Below are 21,413 nucleotides of genomic sequence, written 5' to 3'. Positions count from 1 at the left end.
CTCAACAGCGTAGTTAATTAATGATTAATGATAAAAGGCCAACACGTGCTTCTGTACCGGTTCATAATTTATTTTCACAGGCATTCAATTTTTATATTATGAAATTCATTAAAAACCACAAATTAATCTATTGTCTTTAATTTTTACGTTAGCGGGTTATATCCCTTATCATATAATACCCAAGAAAATTTTCTAATTGACTTACATTTTAGGTTTAATTAATTAATGCTTAATAAATCATAACGTAAGTTGTTTCATCTAATTAGGGAACATTAAAATTATTCTCATTTGCTTTATAAAATAGAAATCAAGCTGGGACGGCCGTCGGAGAAATGAATTTGTATGAGCATATAATTAAAGGGTAGCACAGAGAGGGTAAAATGTCGAAGTTATGGAAAACAGTTACCTGTTTCATAAAAAGGAAACAAGAAATTGTGGACCTGGTGCTGACATCTCTTTTAAGGTCGGGAAAAATGTATAGCGGGTGTATATTTTGCGGCTGTTATCCATTTTTTCCCCTTCAACAAGTACGGACATGAAAGAGAAACTTTTCTATACAAATTTTAAAATTTGACTGGAAAAATACACAAAAGCAAAGGACTTGGACATCTGGCGAAATCAATAAATAATTTTCAAAGGTACTATTTCAATAGGTTTTTTAATCGCTTATGCTCTATATATACATATAATGTGGGAGTTTTATGGGCCGACAAACAGCTGAGGTCCCTCACCGGCCTTGTCCGTGTTTTCCTTGTTTTTCTGGTTTTTCACGTGTATTTTGTTTTAACTTGCAGCCATTTGTGAGCGTCTCGATTTGGTTACTGACTGTGCTTTTATATGTATACTACGACAAAATCGTAAATCTCGTTTGTACGTCAGGAATAGACCAAAAACATACAATACGTATTTATACATTACCACCCGATAAAAACGTAGATCTCAACTAATATTCACTCCCTGAGAGTACTGAATATTCCTCGGTGTGGGGTTGAACCACCATTCTCACTAATAATTTACTTTTACTCTCTAAACCTTACACACTCATCCCAAATTACTCGATATTCCTTGGCGTTGGGTTGGGGGAGCAACCTCTTCCTTTCACGCTAATAAATTACAATCAGTCCAAATATTAACATAAATGCAACACCTGATACAAATATAGAAGTCTAATCACATTCACTCCCTCAGAGACTTGATATTCCTCGGGATGAGGTTGAACCCTTTCTAATTCGGTAAAAATTTACTTCTACTCCGCAGACGTCCCACTCGCCCCAGAGTACTCAATATTCCTCGGAGAAAAGTTAAACGACCCCTTCCTTTCACGCTAATAAATTACATGCATTCTAATAAATTATCATAGACAAAGCACAAACACACAACACAAACACTATGTACATTTAATAATCCCTGTAGACCCGAGGAACCCGAACATCTTTCTATGCCCACTGCCGTGCCCCAATACGGCGCATAGGTCTGACGATATGTCAAAATATTGCCTCCATATGTCAAGCCTTCTACTGTTAGAGATATGCTCGAATGTTATTTTATCGTTGCACTACCGGGTCACTTTCCTGCCAGAAGGTGCCGTTGCGTTATTCTTGTATGACCTATGCGTAGTCTTATCAGTATGGCCTTTTCTCTTTTAGAACCGTTCTCCGTAGTCCAGCGACCGACGTTTTTCATAACCTGCCCCAATTTGGCGGTTTCTCCATTCTTCTTTTATAACTTTTGAAACTACTAGCTGGGCGTACAGGATGGGAAGCGTCGTGAGGCTAATGATCGATAAAATTTGTGACTGTTTTAAATTTAAAACCAAATATTCATAAAAACATTTTACTAAATATTTGTAAACAATTTAAATTAATTATATGACTAACAGTAATACGATTACGTGAAAATTTAAATTACTGAAAACGAGAATTCATTTGCATCAAACACTCACCAAACTACATTACGTTTAAAGTTGAGAATTGATGAGTCAATCTGCAAAAGAGAAGGCGCAAGATCATCAAAACCGGTTTCGCATTTTCTCCGCGTCTTCAGGTGTTAATTACACAGCCAATATAACTTTAATGAAGAAGTTACATAATCCACTGTGCTTATCCTTTCTAACTCATGCTTGTTGAAGATGTTAGTTCGTATGAAATATGTAAGGTTACAGTCATTCAAAAATCAACGTACTAACATTCCTGATAGGAAATAAACGAATAGAAAATCAAAATATGTTAATAATTTATATTTCAGATTGATTAAGACAGTCTACAAAAAACGTATGAACAATTTTTTTTGTTTATATAACAGAGTCAGGCCACAACCAAAGTAACGACGAGAGAAAGTACACCGTGATTATATATATAAAAGCTAGACTATGTAATACGACTCTAATTTCAAGTCTATGCTGTCTTTACGAATTATCAGAATTTTACATAGTACATGACTACAACGTGAAAAGGTGGACGAGGTAATGGTAAATAAACTAGAATCTTTCTTCCATTAAGCTAAAACTTTTTAATAGCATAAAACGTCTCGGCTTATTTTGTCTAACTTGTCAGTTTGGTGACTGCTTAATGAATTACATTATGATTATTAAGCAGATAGACAATGGCGGTTGTTAACTTAAAAAAAAACATTAACCTGTCAAATATTAGATTTATTTCCTAAGATGAAACATGTATGATTTTGTACTAAAAGGTAGCTGAAAATATTCACTATTTGTCAATTGTATATTACTATGCTTTGTAGGTAATCCTTCATTTTTATACGCTCCTCAATTTTTAATTTTTTATTACTTACTGTATAAAAAGAGATAATAATAGATAATACATTAATGTGTAATGAAAATTGATTTGATCTGTGATCCTACTGTATAGTGGTTTAAATTTTACAGTTAATTGTTTTACAGTTTAAGTTAATTGTATATATTTATATACATTTTGTTTGACCTCTTCCGAAGATCTTCTGAAAAGACTTCAGAATTTAGAATAATTTTAAAAAAAGACCGGCAAGATGGCGACTTATGCGGATGATACTTTCGGTCATTCTTACGTTTTAAAATCGGTAGGACGATTGTTAACGCCCAAGAAGCTTCATTTTTATTTGTTGTCTTCGGCTCACCAAGGTTCACCTCCGGAGGCCCTGTTTAAATCGCTGAGGTCGGTATCGTTTTTATTTTGGCAAGTGATAACGCCGGTAGCTTCGGCTTTTGCATGGGAGCAAGTCAGTCGCTCGCTTGCTTGGGTCAGCACAATACGCACCGCCTACACAATCGATTATCGAACCAAAAATCGATGCACAATCGATTTCGTCATCATCACCGTGTCGTCACATCACCGACTTTACCGACCACTACGTGCATCGTCATCTGGCTCTACCGGCGCCTTCTGTCGGCGTCGAACCCAGCAGTAACCTCCTGCTCAGTACCGCTTATTTTGATTATTTGGAAAAGCGACCCGTCATCCAGCAAAGTACCTTTTTCATTTCGTCATTTTATTTTAATTTTTTTGTAAAATCCTAGCCAGTATAGTTGATTAGGAATTTTGAATATAATGAGGACATTTCAGTTTAATAATTTTTTTCTTTGTGTAAATAAATTGTAAATATTTAATTTTGACCCTTAAGTATAATCAATTTTCTCTTTTTTCTCAATAACCTATTAAGTACATATACAGTAGTTGCCACCTATTAAAAACAAAATTTAATTGTATACCCCTTGAAACGGGTACGGAGGTTTGCGGGTCATTAAGAACCGCCCTCCCAAACACCGATATATAAAACGAAAGTTGCATTAAGATCAGTTATTCAAGACCTTACAAAGTTATTCAATGACATGAAAAATGAGATTAATCAACAAAAGCGTTCTACAATAACGCCTACTCTTACCTACGCGGATAAACTAAAAATGGTGAGTTCTCAAACTCCAGTATTTAAAGCATCAATAAAAGCGAAGGTCAGTGATTTAAATAACCTTTAGTTGGAATCCACTTAAAAGTAAAATTAACTGGAGCAACCTTTGTGGCGAAATTAGGAAGATGGTTACAGTTTCAAATTCCTGCGTTTTTGTACAAACTGATACGGCAAGAAGATGTAACCAAAGTATGCTCAGAAATTAACAAGCGTTGCATAAACGAGTTTTCAGCTGAAATTGCAAAAAATACAACCTCAGATTAATTGTTCTTAATATTCCTAGGTAATGAACAAAGACTTGAGATTTTTAAACAGCAAAATTCGTAAATATGTCTATATGCGAATGTCTAGTAGAATGTATAACCATTATGTATGAAGCCTAAATCTAATAACAAGTTGGTTAAAAGAAATATGTTAACCCTTCTTTACGTACATTGATCATAATGAAAAGAATTAAACATGGAGTATTTACCATGCAAAATACCACATTTCGATTACCAGACGTTTCCAATGTTCTCGCATCAATCACCAGGCATCTGATTGCAAAAACACAACTACATTTCTCCAGGCAACATGGTTATAATGATTGCCCAAATAAAATCGACACATCGAAAGTCATAATTTCAACAAAGTTTAACTTTCTCATAGTTCTAAGTAGGCAGGCTTTGCTCTCTACTTAACACAGTAATCCCGACACGTGAAAAATTTATTTCGAAGGAAACTTTATAAAATATAACTCCATTGAAGGTTTCATTGGACCGAAATGTCTCTGAACCTGGAAGTAATGATTGTCAATGAAGATTCGCCATATGGCTCTAAGTTCGGCAACTTTGCCTTGAGAAACACCAAATATCGACTTACCTTCATGAGCCATTTATTCACTCGGAAAACTTTAAAAAACAGAACTCCAATGAGGATTCCGTTGAGCGCCCCTGGATCTTTATTTACTAAAAACAACAAAAAGGATAAGGTTTAAAAAAATACGAAGTTCGGCGTATTTAAAAAAAATTACTTTTTCCACAATTCTTTCTTTACGTCTTAATTTCGTTATCATAAGATAGCTCTGAATTCGACAATAGTTTTAGGAAATACGTAATCATGTTTGTCAGAGATTTATTTACGAAGAACTAGAGTAGCTTCATTGAAGTCCCTTGACATTTAAGTCAATATAGAGTTTGCACAAAGAAAAGCAGTTTTGCAAACATCGAGCACAATTTTCAACAAAAGGTTTTATTTATAAGCATACCTGACTTCTTCTTTAACTAGCCTTCTCTTTAATCTGTTCAAAACCCAATAAATAATGAAATATGTTTGATCTTCTTCTAGCTGCAAAAATAGAAAAAAAGCGAACGAAAAGTTCGGTAATAAAGTAAGAGTTTCAATATTTTGGCAAGCGTCGTTTTTTTATTTATTGCTAAAATTCCTGTTCCCAATTTCTGAATAAGATAAAGTGAATAATATCGCAGTCGGTCGTATTACAAAGTCTTTGTTTAAGGATGTTTTTGTTAATATTTATTATTTGCTTGGGTTTAAAAAAATTATAGTTAGGTTTCCGATTTTTAAAATTTCGGTGTCGGTCTTACCTCACTGTATTGTTATGTCAAATGCGATCGCTTTAGTGTCTTGAAAATGAATTCAATTTTAGGAAATATTTTTTCTATATATATGGCGAGAAGATAAAAGAGTGGCTGGCATACTAAAACACCGAGAATAGTTTGACCCAAACTAAAAAAGAAAATTCTGCGCTTAATTGGTATCATTGTTTTTACCAATAAATATTTGTTTATGCTATGTTTTAAATTGGGAATATCAATTACAGGTAAACACATTTAATCCTTAATCCAAAAGAAGGATAAAGGATTTTTCAATGTTTACTTTTTACGTTATTTAGAATTAAATTCACTAATTTCGTGGTCCGCTTGACCAATTAATATATTACAATTAATTAAGGTTTTTAGTTGAGATAAAAAAGTCAATGGCACGAGCGGGATTCGAACGCACGATCTTCGGCTTGATACGCCGCTGCTCTACCACTTGAGCTATCGTGACCTCGATCCACTCGGACACCAACTTCCCATCTCAACCGCAAGATGGACGTTTCATCAGGTATGCGGCTGCCATTTCCTGCCAACGCTGCAAGACGCGGTTAGACGTTTTCAAGAAACTGAGTCCTATCATCGAAGGTCCGGTTCTGGACGGCCTGGAGTAACAGAACCTCAGGATGATCGTTTTTTGACTTTTAGAAACCGGCACCTTACTGTTGTTCAAGCGATTCCAGGAAGTTCGAGGTGTCCAAATTTCTGAACGCACTGCTCGAAGAAGATTAAGTTAATATGGCCTGATGCCTTTTCGCCCCGTAAGAGGACCAGAATCGACCAGAACACACAGAGTTGCAAGGCTCGCATTTGCTCGAGAACATAGCCATTGGTCTGTTATAGTTTTTACAGATGAATCTAGATTTGCAATACGATCTCCAGATGGGCGAGAATGTGGGTGGGAATTCCAACGGAAATTCGCACAGAGTTGGTTGTAGTTCGTAGAGGGTCTTTGACGGCCACTTGCTATGTGGAAGAAATTTTGGAACATGATGCGTTGCCTCTTCTCTGAAATCAGCGACAATCCTATTCTAATGCACGATAAGTCCTGTCCACATGTCGCTCCCATTGCACAAACGTACCTTCAACAGTATAACATCAGGGTCTTAGCCTGCCCAGTCCGTTCTCCAGGCTTGAAGCCCATCAAACGTTTTTTTGTGAGAACCTCAAAAGATGACAAAGAGAAGGTCCATCACTTCCTGATACACTCCATGATCTTGTACGGACTCTTCGTGAAGAATGAGCTAACCTCCAGCAAAGAGACATCTCCAGTCTGGTAGAAAGTATGCCGAGCCGTATTCGAGATGTAATTAAGGCAAGAGGATGAATTATGAGATATTGAAATGTTAATTAAAAATCTAAAACAAAATTAAAACAAATTTTATCTTTTTTTTTGGATTTTCTTTAGACATTTATATTTGTTTTTACTTTTTTAGACAAAGAATCAATTATTAAACGTTAAAAACGTGAAACTCTGATTAATTTATAAAAATATATACAAATCACGTTATACTACAATTGTGTGGGATTTTCTGCCTGTCAGGGTATAAAGTATGACAAAAAATATACATCAGCCGGAGAGTAGTACATACTTTTTGTAATAGTGTATAGAATACAGTACAAAACTTACACAAACGAACCAATATTCTATACGAAAAATTACATTTATAATAATAAAATAATTTAAAAAAATACAAAAATTAATAATTGAATTGATTAACTAATGAATATGTATATAATGCCAGGCGAACGGGCATGGTTTACAAGATTCAAACTTACTATTTTGTTAGGAGGTAATTCATTATTCTCAATTCTGCTAGTGCAATAGTCATAGTCAAAAAATAAACCACTATCGGAAACTCCAAACTACAGGTTCAACACTCCTCATGCTCCAAGTTAAATTTAAGAAAAAATATTTTCTATTTGTGATGTTGCTTTTTACCAATCGCTGGTTGAGTGGGACGTGTTACGCCTCAACGCCATTCCCAATCAAATTTATTAACCCTAATCGAGTTAAATCCGGCCGATTGGATAGAAAGACTTTTCCAAAGAAAGAGAAAAGTCGCAGACGGTCTGTCCATAAGGTGAGCTATCTAGGAATGTTGAGAGTTCGAGTGTGGCCGAGCGAAGCCGAAAGGGACCGAGCCGTTTTTCGGGCCACACTCGTCGGCGCCTCCGCCTCCTCTCCAGTCGCTCGCCGAGCCTCTCCAGTGCAACCCGATCCTCACGGATTCCAATCGCCGACGGACTTTCGTCTTTTGTGATATTTTCTCCAACGCTTTCGACCTATGGGGAGGAAATCAATCGCGCATTTATGAATAGATGGTGTGATATTCGTGTTGTGATAAGTTTAAAATGAGGCGTTTTTCTCTGATCGTCCAAGGAGCGATTTTTCTGGCGGTGTGTCAACAGCTAGGCCTCTTCGCCCTCATCCAAGGGGCGGAATACTCGAACCACTGGGCCACATACTACGAAAAACCCTGCTGCAACAGCCAAAGACACGTCCGACACCACAAAGGTAAAGAAAGCTCGAGACCACCCACATGGAGCGCGGTACTTCCGACATTTTGACCGAACCAACTACTTTTAGTTTCTGGTTTATACTATAGAAAACAAAAGACGTTCCCATGCCGTTTTCAGCCGAGCGTGACAGCAGACGATGCCGCGAATCCAAATCCCGATCGCGTCCAGAAGAACCTGTTCGAACAAAGAGCCGGGATGGAAACCGGTCCTTTCACCCCGACTATCCGTCTAACTACTAGTTGTTATTTACAAAACCGCAATAAGCACTCAATACAACCGGTTGTTTGTTTATGGCAGATGTTTACAACTTAATTATTTTACTCCATGGAATCCTTCCTTGCCGGTGTTAAACAGAGTTTTTACTTACTGATAGCGTTCGTTTTAAATTTTACTGTCGGAACGACATTCGGTTTATACCCACTTTCCTATTTGTTATCCGACTTTTTTATTTTTTTTATTCAGAAATGACCCAAAACAAATCACTTTCGAATAATAAACAAACAACCAGAGGAATTGTCAGTCTGCAATGTATCTCTAGAAAATATATAGATAAATTCCACAATAGAAAGAACAACTGGATGGACACATTTTTGCTCTTATCACGTTCCAATGGTACGGCATCCAAGCCGTATTTGTATAGTTTCTTTGTACTTCTTACTTGCAGAATAAACTCGAAATCAGGCGAGCCCGTGAAGCATGGCTGTCATCCGTTTTGCAGCTATCAATCCTATCGTTCTGACTCAGTCCAAACTCCGATTATGTTCAAATAGGATACTAGAACGTTTATTAAATATATTTCCTAGTGACGGAATAATTATCGGTTGTTTGTAAAAAAAAGACATCTCAAGATTTAATTGTTTATAATACAAAGAAAGAATAATATTTACTGACGGAAACTTTCTTATGCTTTGGTTACATCGTTATTCCCACAAATATACCGAAAAACAAAGATAAGACACGACGAAAGCCGGAATGGATTGCAACATGCAGTTTCATTTGGCCGTTTCACTGGCAAATGTATTTAACATTTAGCGACAAATTGGCCTGTCTAAATGCAAACATGAATATAATTCTCTTTCGAAAAGCTGGCCATGAAGATGATAAATTAGTCAAATGAAAGACAGTAGAAACAATGTTTTATGTAAAGATATGGTGAAGATAAATAGTACAAAAAGCTAGGTATTATGTCACAAACATACAAGCTATATAATTATTTACAATGTGTCAAATAATTTTCTGGCAAAACAAGGAATCATCATTTTACATAATTACGTACAAATATGTTCATCTAGTATGGTATTTTTTTCATAGAGCATTTCTAAAAGTATAAAACGTTCGAAATAATTATTTTTGAATACAAAATTTGATTACTTCAAATGATCAGCATTATTTATTCTGAACATTTCTAAAATATATAATTTTAATTATATACAAATGTTTAAATTTTAGAATATTGCGCAATTGACATTTCTACGTTTGGTGTGTTAAGATTCATGGAAATTAAGAAAATTTTATGTTTAACCTGATATACTGTATCTTCTGTTTGGATACTGCTCGTATCTGCTATTATCGCCATGGAAGAAATTATAATTTTTAATTCATTAAGTCGATTCGTATTGCATGACAGCCGACAAATTCCGTTGTACGATTTGTTTGGCTGATTTTAATTTTACATTTAATCCAGTTGAAATATTTGTACGGTATAAATTGTCTGGCGATAATTTATTGGATTTGAGGCCGAGGTACCTGTTGATGTAAATCCGCGAAGTGTGTTTCAGCCGGTCGCAGTCCCTCAGCGGCCTTCCACTAACTCCTTGTTATGACACTTAGCGGATAAGCTTTTTAAGCTTTTCCACTTCAACTTGTCGCCCCGGCACCTTCTCCCCCTAAATCAAAATAGGACCGGGAGGGAATAACGGAACTACTGTACTAAAACATCTGTCGGCTGAGGGATGGGCCCTGTTCCTATTGTTCGAATCGCCGGGACCTGGCCTTTATATTGTTGTCCCCCGGCGGAATTTACAGCCCAACTTGTAAGGTGCACCTACGAAAGTGTCACTGGAAGGGCATCAATTACAAGTACTGACAGTTTTTTCCCTACTAGAATATTGTATATTTCGTGGACAACTCTGAATTTGTTTATAAAATTCGAGAATGGTAAATAAGCAGGCAATACAAATAAACGTTCTACCATAACAAAAGTTTATCGCTTAAATAGAATAAAAAGATCGGATGTGTAATATAAGTGATCGTCCTTTATAATGATGTTTCCCATAATAATTTAGCCGTTCCTTGATTTGCCGAATCCTTTTTTCCTAAACGACTCAATGATCTGAAAAATATCAGATATTTTAACCACGTCTTCTTGCCTAAAAAATTACTTTTTGATGAGAGCACTTTGACCAATTGAAACGATTCTTGTAAATTTCCTGAGATCAGGGATAATAATAGGGCTTATTTGAATTATAGGTTTTGTTTCTCGAGAATAATATATTTCATATGAGGCCATTTTAAAAAACATAAAATAATAACCGTAAACGGATTTAACGGATGTTAATGTTAACATTTTGCGTTTTTTCCTCTGCCGATCAAACCAACATATAAATCCATTTCTACAGAGTACAATCTAGAACTGGTGCAGATTGGTAATTATGATTTCTGTAAATAATTAGCATAAATAAATAATTTCTATAACCAGTGAGAAAGTTTTCCAAAAACCGCATTAAATACCATTTTTATAAATACGTTTTTGGTTTTCATATCCTCGCTGTTTTGGTCGGCCAGACGCGATTCGGCTTTTCGCAGTCTTCAGAGGGGTTACTGTCCATAATCAGAAGTTGAATTACGTCTTGACAGACCAAAACAGGAAGAGTAGAAATCCAAAATGGTCAGAGATTACTAAAATTTAGGTTCGTCAGACCTGAATAGAAAATCTCACAACTATACTCAAATTAGCTTACTATGATGCTATTTTTGTATTGATAGATTCTAATTTTCTTAATATTCTTACTTCGTTCAATTGTTCTTCTGGTTCAGCTTTATTTAAACAATAACAAATTATGTAGTAAACTAACCATAAAATATTGTGTACATAGAACTTACATCATTGCGCAGTTGCCATAGACATTTTGTTAAAAATATTTTGAATTGGTCTTTTTATACAGCTGGATGAATGTAATAATGAATAAAAAAGCCACCTATTTTCAATGTTAGTGATCAAAGAATGTTTATTTTAAAAAATCAACAATTACATTTTATTATATTGTTAAAGTTAGGTACCTTTTTATAATGTCAAGATTATATCCTAAAGCAAAAGCATTATTCACAGTTAACGTCTACAGAAAAAATACATATGGTTAGTTTTTAAATAATATAATACATTTTGGACCTGACCAAAATGCTCCATGATGGCATAATATTTTCAAAAATACTCATGATGGTTCCATAGTTAAGAATGTATGGTAGAAGAAAGACAACCAGTCTAAATTAGCTGGTTGATCCAATAGGATAATCTGTTAGTGAACCAGTCAGGCAGCTTTGAAAATTCATAATTAAAAAAGATTTAAAGCTCACACTTGACATACTGAATGCAAAACATCTCAAGCCAAGTTGAAGACTCTAAACAGATTTCAATTTTTTTTTAATACTGTTTCATGTTGTTACTCGACAGAGGAGTTGTAAAACGTTTTCGAGTATGAGTCAGGGAGTCAATACGGATCGACATTGCGTGCGAGGGGCTCCCGAAATTGTTGGTAATTGATAACGTAAAATGAACATTTTCATATCCCACCGCTTCCCACAGTTTCTGGTGATAAAATAGACCGGCAAATATTTATAGCGTTGTGACAAGCGTATAATCTCTGTTTGTTCTCATTAACTCTGACTTCGTACTATTTGTTAACCAAAGAAAATCGATTAATCTAATCTCTGCCGACTTTTGGACAATAAGACGTTATTTTCGTTTCTAATTTCGAAACAAAATTACAGATTTTTACCTGGGAACAATGAACATTATATTCTAATAAACAACCGATTTAGCAATCTGATTATCTTTTTCAACAAACTTTTCTTTATAAAATGCTTGACAAAAGATTTATTATTTAATTACAGCATCTTTCGACCTTCTGTAGTGAAACCGAATAATGAACGTTAAATGAGAATTGTAGAGTAACAAAATATATTTTTTTAATCGGTAAAAATATTTTCCACATGATTGAAGTAAATAGGCTAATTAACTTTGGCAAATTATAACTTTATAATTAACATGGGGGATTAAAGTGTTGATGTAATTAATTTCATAAATAGCAGCTCATATTTTCAATACTTTTTCTCCTTTATATTAAACATTCCAAGATAAGTGTATGAAAATATATAAAGTGAATAAAATATACACTGGTGCGCAAAAAAAGTGTCTTTTATAATGCAGGTATTTATTAACACATAGTGTGAAAATAAAAATATCTCTAAAAAACAAACAATTAATAAAACAAAGAAAACCACTTTTGTATATGAACATAAAACAGTATAAAAACAAAGATAAATTTTTTTTAATATGGTGTATTACGTTCTCTTGCATTTATTACACATTGAGAAGTCATCATGCTCATACGTAAGCCTTTAACCACTACTTGAGGAATTTCATCCCAAATGTCAAATAAAATAACTTTCAGCCCAGCTAAGATTATAGGAGGGTTATTTCCTCGTTTTACCCAACGTCCGAGCTCGTCCCAAAAAATTGTTCGCCAATAACAGGAGCAAATGGAACCACATATTCCTAAGAAATTCCACTTCACACTATGACTGAACCACCTCCGAACAACCCTCTTGTCGTAGTTGCATTGGCTGAAGAGCTCTACAGATGCTCGACGTCTGTCTGGCGAATGGAGAGAAAACCGGGACACGTCTGAAAGCTGAGTTTGCGGCTGTAGATCAGTTGGAACTTATTATGCTATGTTGTCGCACCTTGAATACAATGGAAATCTAAGTAACAAACGTTTTTTGAATCCTTAACCGTAGTATTACTGTTAAAAAATATAGAAAAATTGCGTGCCCCCATGACTCATCAAACGCCTTCCATTGTGCTACATTTACTTTCTAATTCTGTCTACTTGAATCAAGGCGAAATAGCTTTTATATTGTACTCCTGTCTGATGTGCCACGCTGAATTAGGGCTTTTTTCCCTTGAATTCTTATGTGTGAATTTTTACAATTCACTATCGTTAACAGACTATGTTCGGCGATTCTCTAATCTATTCACTATTATGAGTATTTTTTTTTTCCGGGGCTTCCGACATCTAGGTCATTTCAGCCCCCACTAAGTCTATATTCTATACACGTTCATACAAATAAATACATTTGTACATTTAAATACATCCATACAGTACACTCATTCCGTTTGGTCGGTGGAGTACTTGATATTCCTCCACCGACCTACACTTAAACTAGGGGTCGATGGGGTACTTTTATAAATATTCCGCCATCGACCCCGAACACACACTCACCCGCTTTCATCGTTCGAGGGGCGATGATGACGTTATATTCACCCTCACCCCTCGCCATTCACGCTAATAAATACATGCACACAGACAAAACATATAGACACATAACACATAAGACATACTATATACAATAAAAAACCCCAATTTTCCCTAAAAAGCGGAACAGGGGACTCTGAAACTCGCTACCATGCTCGAGGACTCTTCTTAAATCCGGCGGCATGCCTACACGCTCTCTGTATGGAGCCAAGCAAGCCTCTATTATGTGGGACACATCGAGCAACCTTTCTCTGCATAAAGGGCACCTGCGCGGGCTTTGGCCCAAAAGCAGGTGCCCATGTGTCAACCGAGTATGGCCAATCCTCAGTCGGGTGAGGACGATCCCTCGTCTCCTGCTCAGATTCTCTGAGGGCCATCTACCGGTCGTGCTCTTGACTCGCAAGAGCCTCTCCGACGAGTGAGTATTATGAGTATTAAACTAATTGTGATCGGATTTGGATGTTCCTGTAGAATGAATTTTTTATTTATTGTATTTTCCTGATCTAATCCGGCTTCTTGCAAGATAAGTTTAAGATAAGACTTGCAAGAGAAGTTTAGCGTTCTCAGTGCAAAGAAAAAGGTGGTAAATATTTAATAACCAATTGTTAGTGGTTTGTTTGCCATTTCACGAATTCTATCATTTTCTTGTACAAACTGCATAAATGTTCCAACACGATATGAAGATCGAGAGGAACTCGGCCATCCGTCAGAAATAACGATTTTGCAATTTTACTCCATGGGAAAAATTGTAAACTATTCAGCCTTCGTAGAATGTTATGAGTAGTTCAGAAATAACAAATAGCTAATAAAATTTAAATTTTTACATTATGTGATGATGATGTTTAGCGAGTGTGCCAGAGGAGATTTGCCAAATTACGGTAGGTATGTTTATCCCTGGAAATCCTTCAGTCAACGGCTAGAGTAAAGATTTAATCAAATATAATTCTGAAGAAAAATACATATGTTGCTCGCCGTGTCGTACGGCATATTTTGTTATTTGGCACGAGGTAATTATTGAAAGCCAATCAGTTTTCTTATCGACGCACGACAGTTCTACAAATTGTGCTGTAAGTTCCTGTACTTTCATTCTGCAGTATGAATGGTAAAAAACGCACTCCGCGCCCAGTGTTACTCCCAAACTGTCAAAAGTATCATTCCTTCGTATTGTAGGAAACAGAAATCTTACGCATATTTTGTCTATTTTGCGAAAAAAAAGGAAGATAATTAAATTATTCATCCGATTCTAATTGTAGGAAACTAAAACATTTTGCAAGAAAACCCAGCCTGGGACATAAAGTAAATGAATTAAGTAAGTAATACTATCATGGTTGGTTTCTCGGCGAATAATTAAATATTAATTAACTAAACAATTTACCAACTTGTGAAACGGTAAAAAATTTTATTATATGATTATTATGTTGCAACAACACCACATAGAAAAATGTTTTCATCTATCATTTTGCTCATATTATCGTGAACTTCGCTTCCTGAAACCAAATCGATGACTTCCGGCGAAATGACTAAAACGGTAAATAGATGTCATTTTCATTCACGACAACGTAAGGCCTAAATATTTCAAAGGTGACGAGGCAAAAATTGTTGCACTATCTTCTGGACGTGCTTCTTTATTCTCCATATTCACTACACATCCTTAGTTTTACATAACGTAAGTTCCAGTGGAATATTTAATAGTCGTTAATTTTAGGAAGGACAATTACAACAGAAAAATGTATTAAATGATTAATTTTGTTATAAATGCTAAATAATAGTTTTTGTATGAATTATTGCGACTTGTATGGCAAAACACGAACACTACTTTTCTTCTGGTGTTTTATTTCTTATGTCAATAAACCTACTCAGAAATATTATACATTTTTTAACAGAGGCGTATAGAGGCGCCGTTGAATATAAAATAAAATCCACAATTTTATGTGTATTTATATGCCAGAAAGCATCCTAGACCTGGACTCGTTACGTCGTTACTATCGCGTTAACCGTAAGCTTGAAGCGAAAAACATTTTTTTTATGTATTCGTGAAGTTCGCCATGTAAGCTTTTCGTAAGGAGGAATTTCCCGTGCCGGGCAAGGAAGGAAAAATAAATGCGATATACCTAAAAACATGGAAACTTGAATTATAAGCGGAAATCCACTTATCGGGCCGACGTTTCCTTTCAACATTTGTCTCAACGAGCCGAGGCCTTTGTCCTTCCGGCGTCTTATTTCTGTTGTTCGACTTTCATTTCGGCTTGGCCTTTTAGCCGAAACACAAATTACGAAAGGGGATGGAATAAATTATTGCTCTCCCCCTCTCGTTCTGTTCCTTTCGGAAGAAGTCTTTTAATTAACTTAACCCCGTGATGGACCCTTCCACAGCCTCTGGCAAAGTTTTAAGCGTTTGTCGAATTAGGATTGCACAAGAAGAAAAATAAACTCGGAAAGCTTCGATTTGTATTTGATCGGACCGATGTCGAATATTTTTCAAAGTATGTTTACTTTACAGGCAATTTTATTCCACTCATTAATATTAAACATGTAATTTTCAAATTGAAGCCTTTTTGAATTTTTAAATATAAGTCCCATCAGCTACACACTTTTATTCTGGCCATAACTCATCACATTTAAATAAAATGATTAATTTTATTAAACCCTTTTAAACAGACATAACAGATGACTGTATAAAAATTACTTATTTGAAAAATGGCAAATAGAGGGAAAATTCGAAAGGTTGTTGGTATCCGAGTGGTTGGAAGTCACGATAGCTCATGTAGTAGAGCAGCGGCGTATTTAGCCGAAAGTCGTGGGTTCGAATCCCGCTCGTGGCACTAACTTTTTCATTTCAAACAAACCTTATATAAAAAGATTAATTAATTGAAAGAAGTGATTTGGTCAATAGACTACTAAATATAATGAATTATTTATAATGGGATAAATATGAAGGGAAAAATAAAAATAATACCATAATTCCAAAATGTACTGTTTCTGTTCTACTAGATAAAAATAGGTATCATGATGCTTACTAATCCACAGTAACTTTGAGATTATAGATACAAAAAAAAATTTAATTTTTAAATGTTCATAATTTTAAAAATTTAAAATTATGAATTGTAAACTGCGATTTATAGTCACACCAAGCAAATTTTACAATTGATGCAATGTAAACATAAAATGTTACACATGATAAGGGAAATCACAACACAGCAGGGACATTCCCTCACATTCACATTGAGTCAGTCCACATAATTGTATTATTTAAAGAAGATATATTTAACAATTAATTAATTTAAGTGGTTTTTAGAAGTCCTTCCAGTTATATTGTTTCATTCATACTTACTAACTAGTCGTATTGTTAATGATAGGAATAATGGCAAGGATTAAATAGGACTCCATATTATGGATGCAGATATAAGTATTTTATTACCAAAAGAGAGCAAGAGGAAAACCACGGCGACCTAGCACATCACACAGCTCATCTTAAACTGGGGCTTCGATGACCTGTTTGACCGGAGTAGCGACAATGCAGCGTCAGCTCGCCTCGCCCCCTCTTGCTACCAATGCCCGATTAAACTTACAATATTTACAATAAATATCATGAAAAGCGTACAGCAGCATAACAATAAAAAAACGTTTACAGTTCGTAATGCAAAATAATGTTTCATGTTTTGTATTTAGAGTACAATCACGAGATAAGAATTTATAATACATTTTTCAACCGGATCGAATTACACGTTGTTAATATAATATGCACGATTTGTTATTATAAAAGGTGAGCGGGAGTAATTGAGTGAAAGAAACACTCCCTCCTCAGTATTACAGAAGCCTATCGGTTCGTGCATGCATTTCTAATGGAGAGATTTATTCAAAATCGTGCATGGAAAGGGTACTTTCTCTGTGACTATGTGGAATCGATGGCTATGTTGTGAAAGTCCTGTGGACTGAAATGGCACTAGTGCAAAGTAAGTAAAACGGAAGTTGAGTCAAGTGTTTAAAATGGCGAAACTCCCCTTCCAACATTCTAAACTAGAAGGGCTTGTCAGACAATAGGCCACTAAAAGACAATACATTGGGAAATGAATTGATGGGCTTAACTGAATTGACGGCCAAGTAAAATTGAAGACGAAAAGGCTGTATTTCTTCCATAAACCTGTTGTTTCCCATGTAATACCTCTAAATTAGGCGATTATTAAAAATTAACACAATTCCTTTCGCTTAATTACTGTAGGGAAATAATACAAACCGACAACAATTACTCTCATAACGGTTAACCTCTTGTTTAGGCCAGTTTCGCCACAACACAATGTTCAGCGACTGTCTACTTGTTGTTTTTCGCGTTAGTCCATTTTATTACAGGTTTAGGTCACGGAATATTTGTCATCGATGATCCCAAAACAATTCTTATCAAACCCTTTCATATTAAATAATTCTAAATAAATGTCAAAATGATTGCAATAATGAAGTATTGTATGGTTGTAAAAAATTTTACACTAATTGGAATACAAAATATTTTCAAATTCCAACTGCAACTGACAATGATTCGATTATATTAACGGTCCAAAGTTATTAAAACAAAGAAAATAAAGCTTTAAGAAAGCAATAAAAAATATTTCAGTCTTGTAACTTGTCTAAAATACAAACTGTCTAAATATTGTCTCTCTCTCTCTCTCTGGTTGTTTACTGTAGGCTTCAGGAATATGGTTCTATTATTCTCATTCTGCAAAGAAATTCTTAACACACCATTTTCATATCGAATAAATCTATGATCACTATGATTATTTTAATTAGAAAGCAGTTTATACTAATTTAACTACGAAATATTTTCCAACATATCAAATAATAATATAATGACAATTCGTTTTCTTTTTCACGACGAAAATTAGACGAAAGTTTGATATTAAAAGTATTGAACACATATAAACGACATTTCAAATTAGAGGCAAAATGTAGATCGTCTGGATTTTTGCTAAAGTCGCTTTTTTGCTGGCTTTAATCAGGGGCAATTTGTCAAAAAAACTAAGTCTGCAACAAAAATACCAAAGTAATTTTACGTGAAAGTAATCTATATATGATACTAAATTAAAGTTAATTATAATTAACAACGTAGTACAAATACTTTGAGTCTGAAACTTCTATCATTGTATAAATCCATTTTATCACATTCTACATGTATTTATAAATAAAAGTTTATAAATCCCAGGCCCTGACGATGATCTCAATGAAGATCGAAACGTTGGCACGATAAAGAAAATGTTTCTGTAAACCTGTCATACCAGACCGCATCTCACAATCTCCAAATAATCATAATTAACGAAAATACCAATCGCCCGGTTCATATTGCCTCTGAACGGATTTAATCTCGCTAAACTCTATTGATTTATGAACCTGATAACTTCCAGGACAGAAAGTGACTAAGGTACAATACCTCTTCACCCGCAGGATTATCGTCGGGGATAAAAAAGATTTTACAACACATAACAACAATAAACGGCAGTCGCATAAATGTGGTAACGTCAAGTGTTCTTTTAAATTAAACTATTCCAATTGATACAAATTTGACTATGAAAAATGGATCAAGTAACCAGAAATCCAAGATAACTGATACTGATGAAAATAATAAAAAATAGTATTTAAACCATTATAAATTATAAGTTGTTTGTAGAAAAGGTTCAGGCTAACTTCATTCTGGCATGTTTAGAAATGTCTGTAAAACTAATGCAGTATTTTCAACTATTTCAATATTAAAATAGAAACAACTGTACTTTTGGCGGTTTGAATTTAAATTTGTAATGTGGCGAGTATTTAAAAATGAAATGAATTATAAGTAAGCCATTAGTGCTAACTTTGCAAAATTGATTATTTTAATCAAGATATCCAACACGTTTGAATAATCGAAATCGTTCGACAGTTAAAACAACATAGTATTTTATTTAAAACAATTGAATAAATAAAATAAACTCCCTCAGGGGTTATTTTCTCTCAGCGTTAATCACAATCAATAATTCAAGCACTGCTCATTCCAAGTAAATTAATTCTTCCGAATATTCGATCCCAGGGCTGAGATATCTTTTATCAATTTAACCATCACACTCTGTTGCACATCGAGAGGGAGTCTTTCAAAGAACGCATACTAGTAAATCCTTTCTAATAGTTTAGAAGGAAGGGGAGGCCGTTAGAAGTGCGTGCGGCCAATTCTTGCACGCACGTGCTTTCCCATTGTCGCCCGGTTCATATTGCCTCTGAACGGATTTAATCTCGCTAAACTCTATTGATTTATGAACCTGATAACTTCCAGGACAGAAAGTGACTAAGGTACAATACCTCTTCACCCGCAGGATTATCGTCGGGGATAAAAAAGATTTTTCCAAAATGTAATCCCTTAGGGGTTTAATCGCGAGGATCGATAACGTTGCCTTACACTTCTACAAGGACAAAAATAAATTAATTTTTTTCCGTCAAAGAGTTCTGTTACGGACTTTTATAAAATTGTACCGACCAAATTTGATTGAGAAGAAAGATTTATAGGAGTTATTATCTATCTGGAGGAAAAACGTGGGGTTTTCTACCAAGATATTCAGCTGTTCTACATATCTATTCCGGCAAATCGCATTGGGCATTGTCGTTGAACTTTGCAGTACCGGTTATTGGACGTTAAGACAAACAAACCAGAATTTACAAAATAAAAAAATAAAATAACACTATTGAAAAAAATTATTGATTACGTTTTGCTATATATATATACAGGGTGAATTGCTACTCGTGCTACAAACTTCTCCAGTAGATTCTTCACCCTAAAATGAACAAAAAAGTTCATATTGTCCATGGNTCCATTTTTTTTTTTTTTTCAATTTGTAATACAAATGAAGTTTTTAAAATGATCCCCAGGTGTGAGACCAACAGCCAGAAGATGGTAAAGATCTGGGACAAGGTTTTATAAATATAAAATTTTAAGTTATATTTATACAGTTTAACGTAAGAGCATAGAGCAATTTTTCTGTTCACTTTATCTATACATATATATTAACATTATAGAACATGTGCATTTATATATATATACCTCTACAGGTTTTTGGCAATCAATCGCGGTCGTAAAATCAATTTTCATCACGAGCCTCTTGGTAAATCACAATAATTTTTTTTTTTTTACGTTTAGCGCAAACTAAAATTCATCTCATTTTGCAACTTGTTGATACCAACGGCAAATTGTGACTTTGTGAGTTACGATGAAATACAATTTTGGAAATTGTTAAAAAAATAATTGTCAAATTACTTTCTGATAACATAATAATTGCCCCAGACCAACACGAGTTTCAATCATGGAAATCTGCAGAAAATGCAATGTTTGAGGATTCTGATTTTATATCAAAAGTATTTGACAATAAATAAGAAATTGGATTGGTCTTGGATATCTCAAAGGTTTCAATTGTTAGATAATGCGGTATTGTTTGAATGACTTTTCTGTCTTGCTGTCAAAGGATCAGTCTACAATTTCACTAAATCATATGTGTTAAGTAGGACTCAAAAAAACGAAAACAAGCCAAACTTATACTTATTGTGGGACCAAAATTATATTAATCCCACAGGGAAGTGCTTTAGAGCCTGCACTATTTTTAATATACATCATCGATTTATTTAAACTAAAACTTTCTGGAAAATACAGGGATTCGCTGATATTGCAGCTATACTTCAAATTTCATATCGATGCTTTGGTAAAAATGCTGGTAAAACTTTTACAAATTTAAAATTTCAAGAAATATTCTCCCGCCAGATTTGATAAGATCTGTTGCATAGAAGGCCGAACACAAAATAATTCTATATTAATTTCAAAACTAAAAAAGTCAAACAATTTCTTTTGATGTATTCAAGT

General features: G+C 34.6%; 1 protein-coding gene across 2 annotated transcripts in view; it reads left to right on the top strand.

Annotated features, from left to right (window-relative positions):
- The window catches only part of LOC106672544 (semaphorin-2A), a 702,354-nt gene that overhangs the window by 330,981 nt on the left and 349,960 nt on the right, over positions 1-21,413 (top strand). The window contains exon 1 of one of the 2 annotated variants that reach the window (XM_014404068.2): positions 7,673-8,016. The exons of the other annotated variant lie outside the window; for it this stretch is intronic. Coding sequence (XP_014259554.1) covers positions 7,854-8,016 — 163 coding nt within the window. The 5' untranslated portion in view covers positions 7,673-7,853. Of the gene's footprint in view, positions 1-7,672; positions 8,017-21,413 lie in introns of those variants that run through there. 2 annotated transcript variants of the gene reach the window in all.

This window comes from Cimex lectularius, unplaced genomic scaffold (genome assembly GCF_000648675.2).
Source record: "Cimex lectularius strain Harlan isolate CLEC.00 unplaced genomic scaffold, Clec_2.1 scaffold48, whole genome shotgun sequence".
Taxonomy (NCBI): domain Eukaryota; kingdom Metazoa; phylum Arthropoda; class Insecta; order Hemiptera; family Cimicidae; genus Cimex; species Cimex lectularius.
This window is presented reverse-complemented; position numbering and strand designations above follow the sequence as displayed.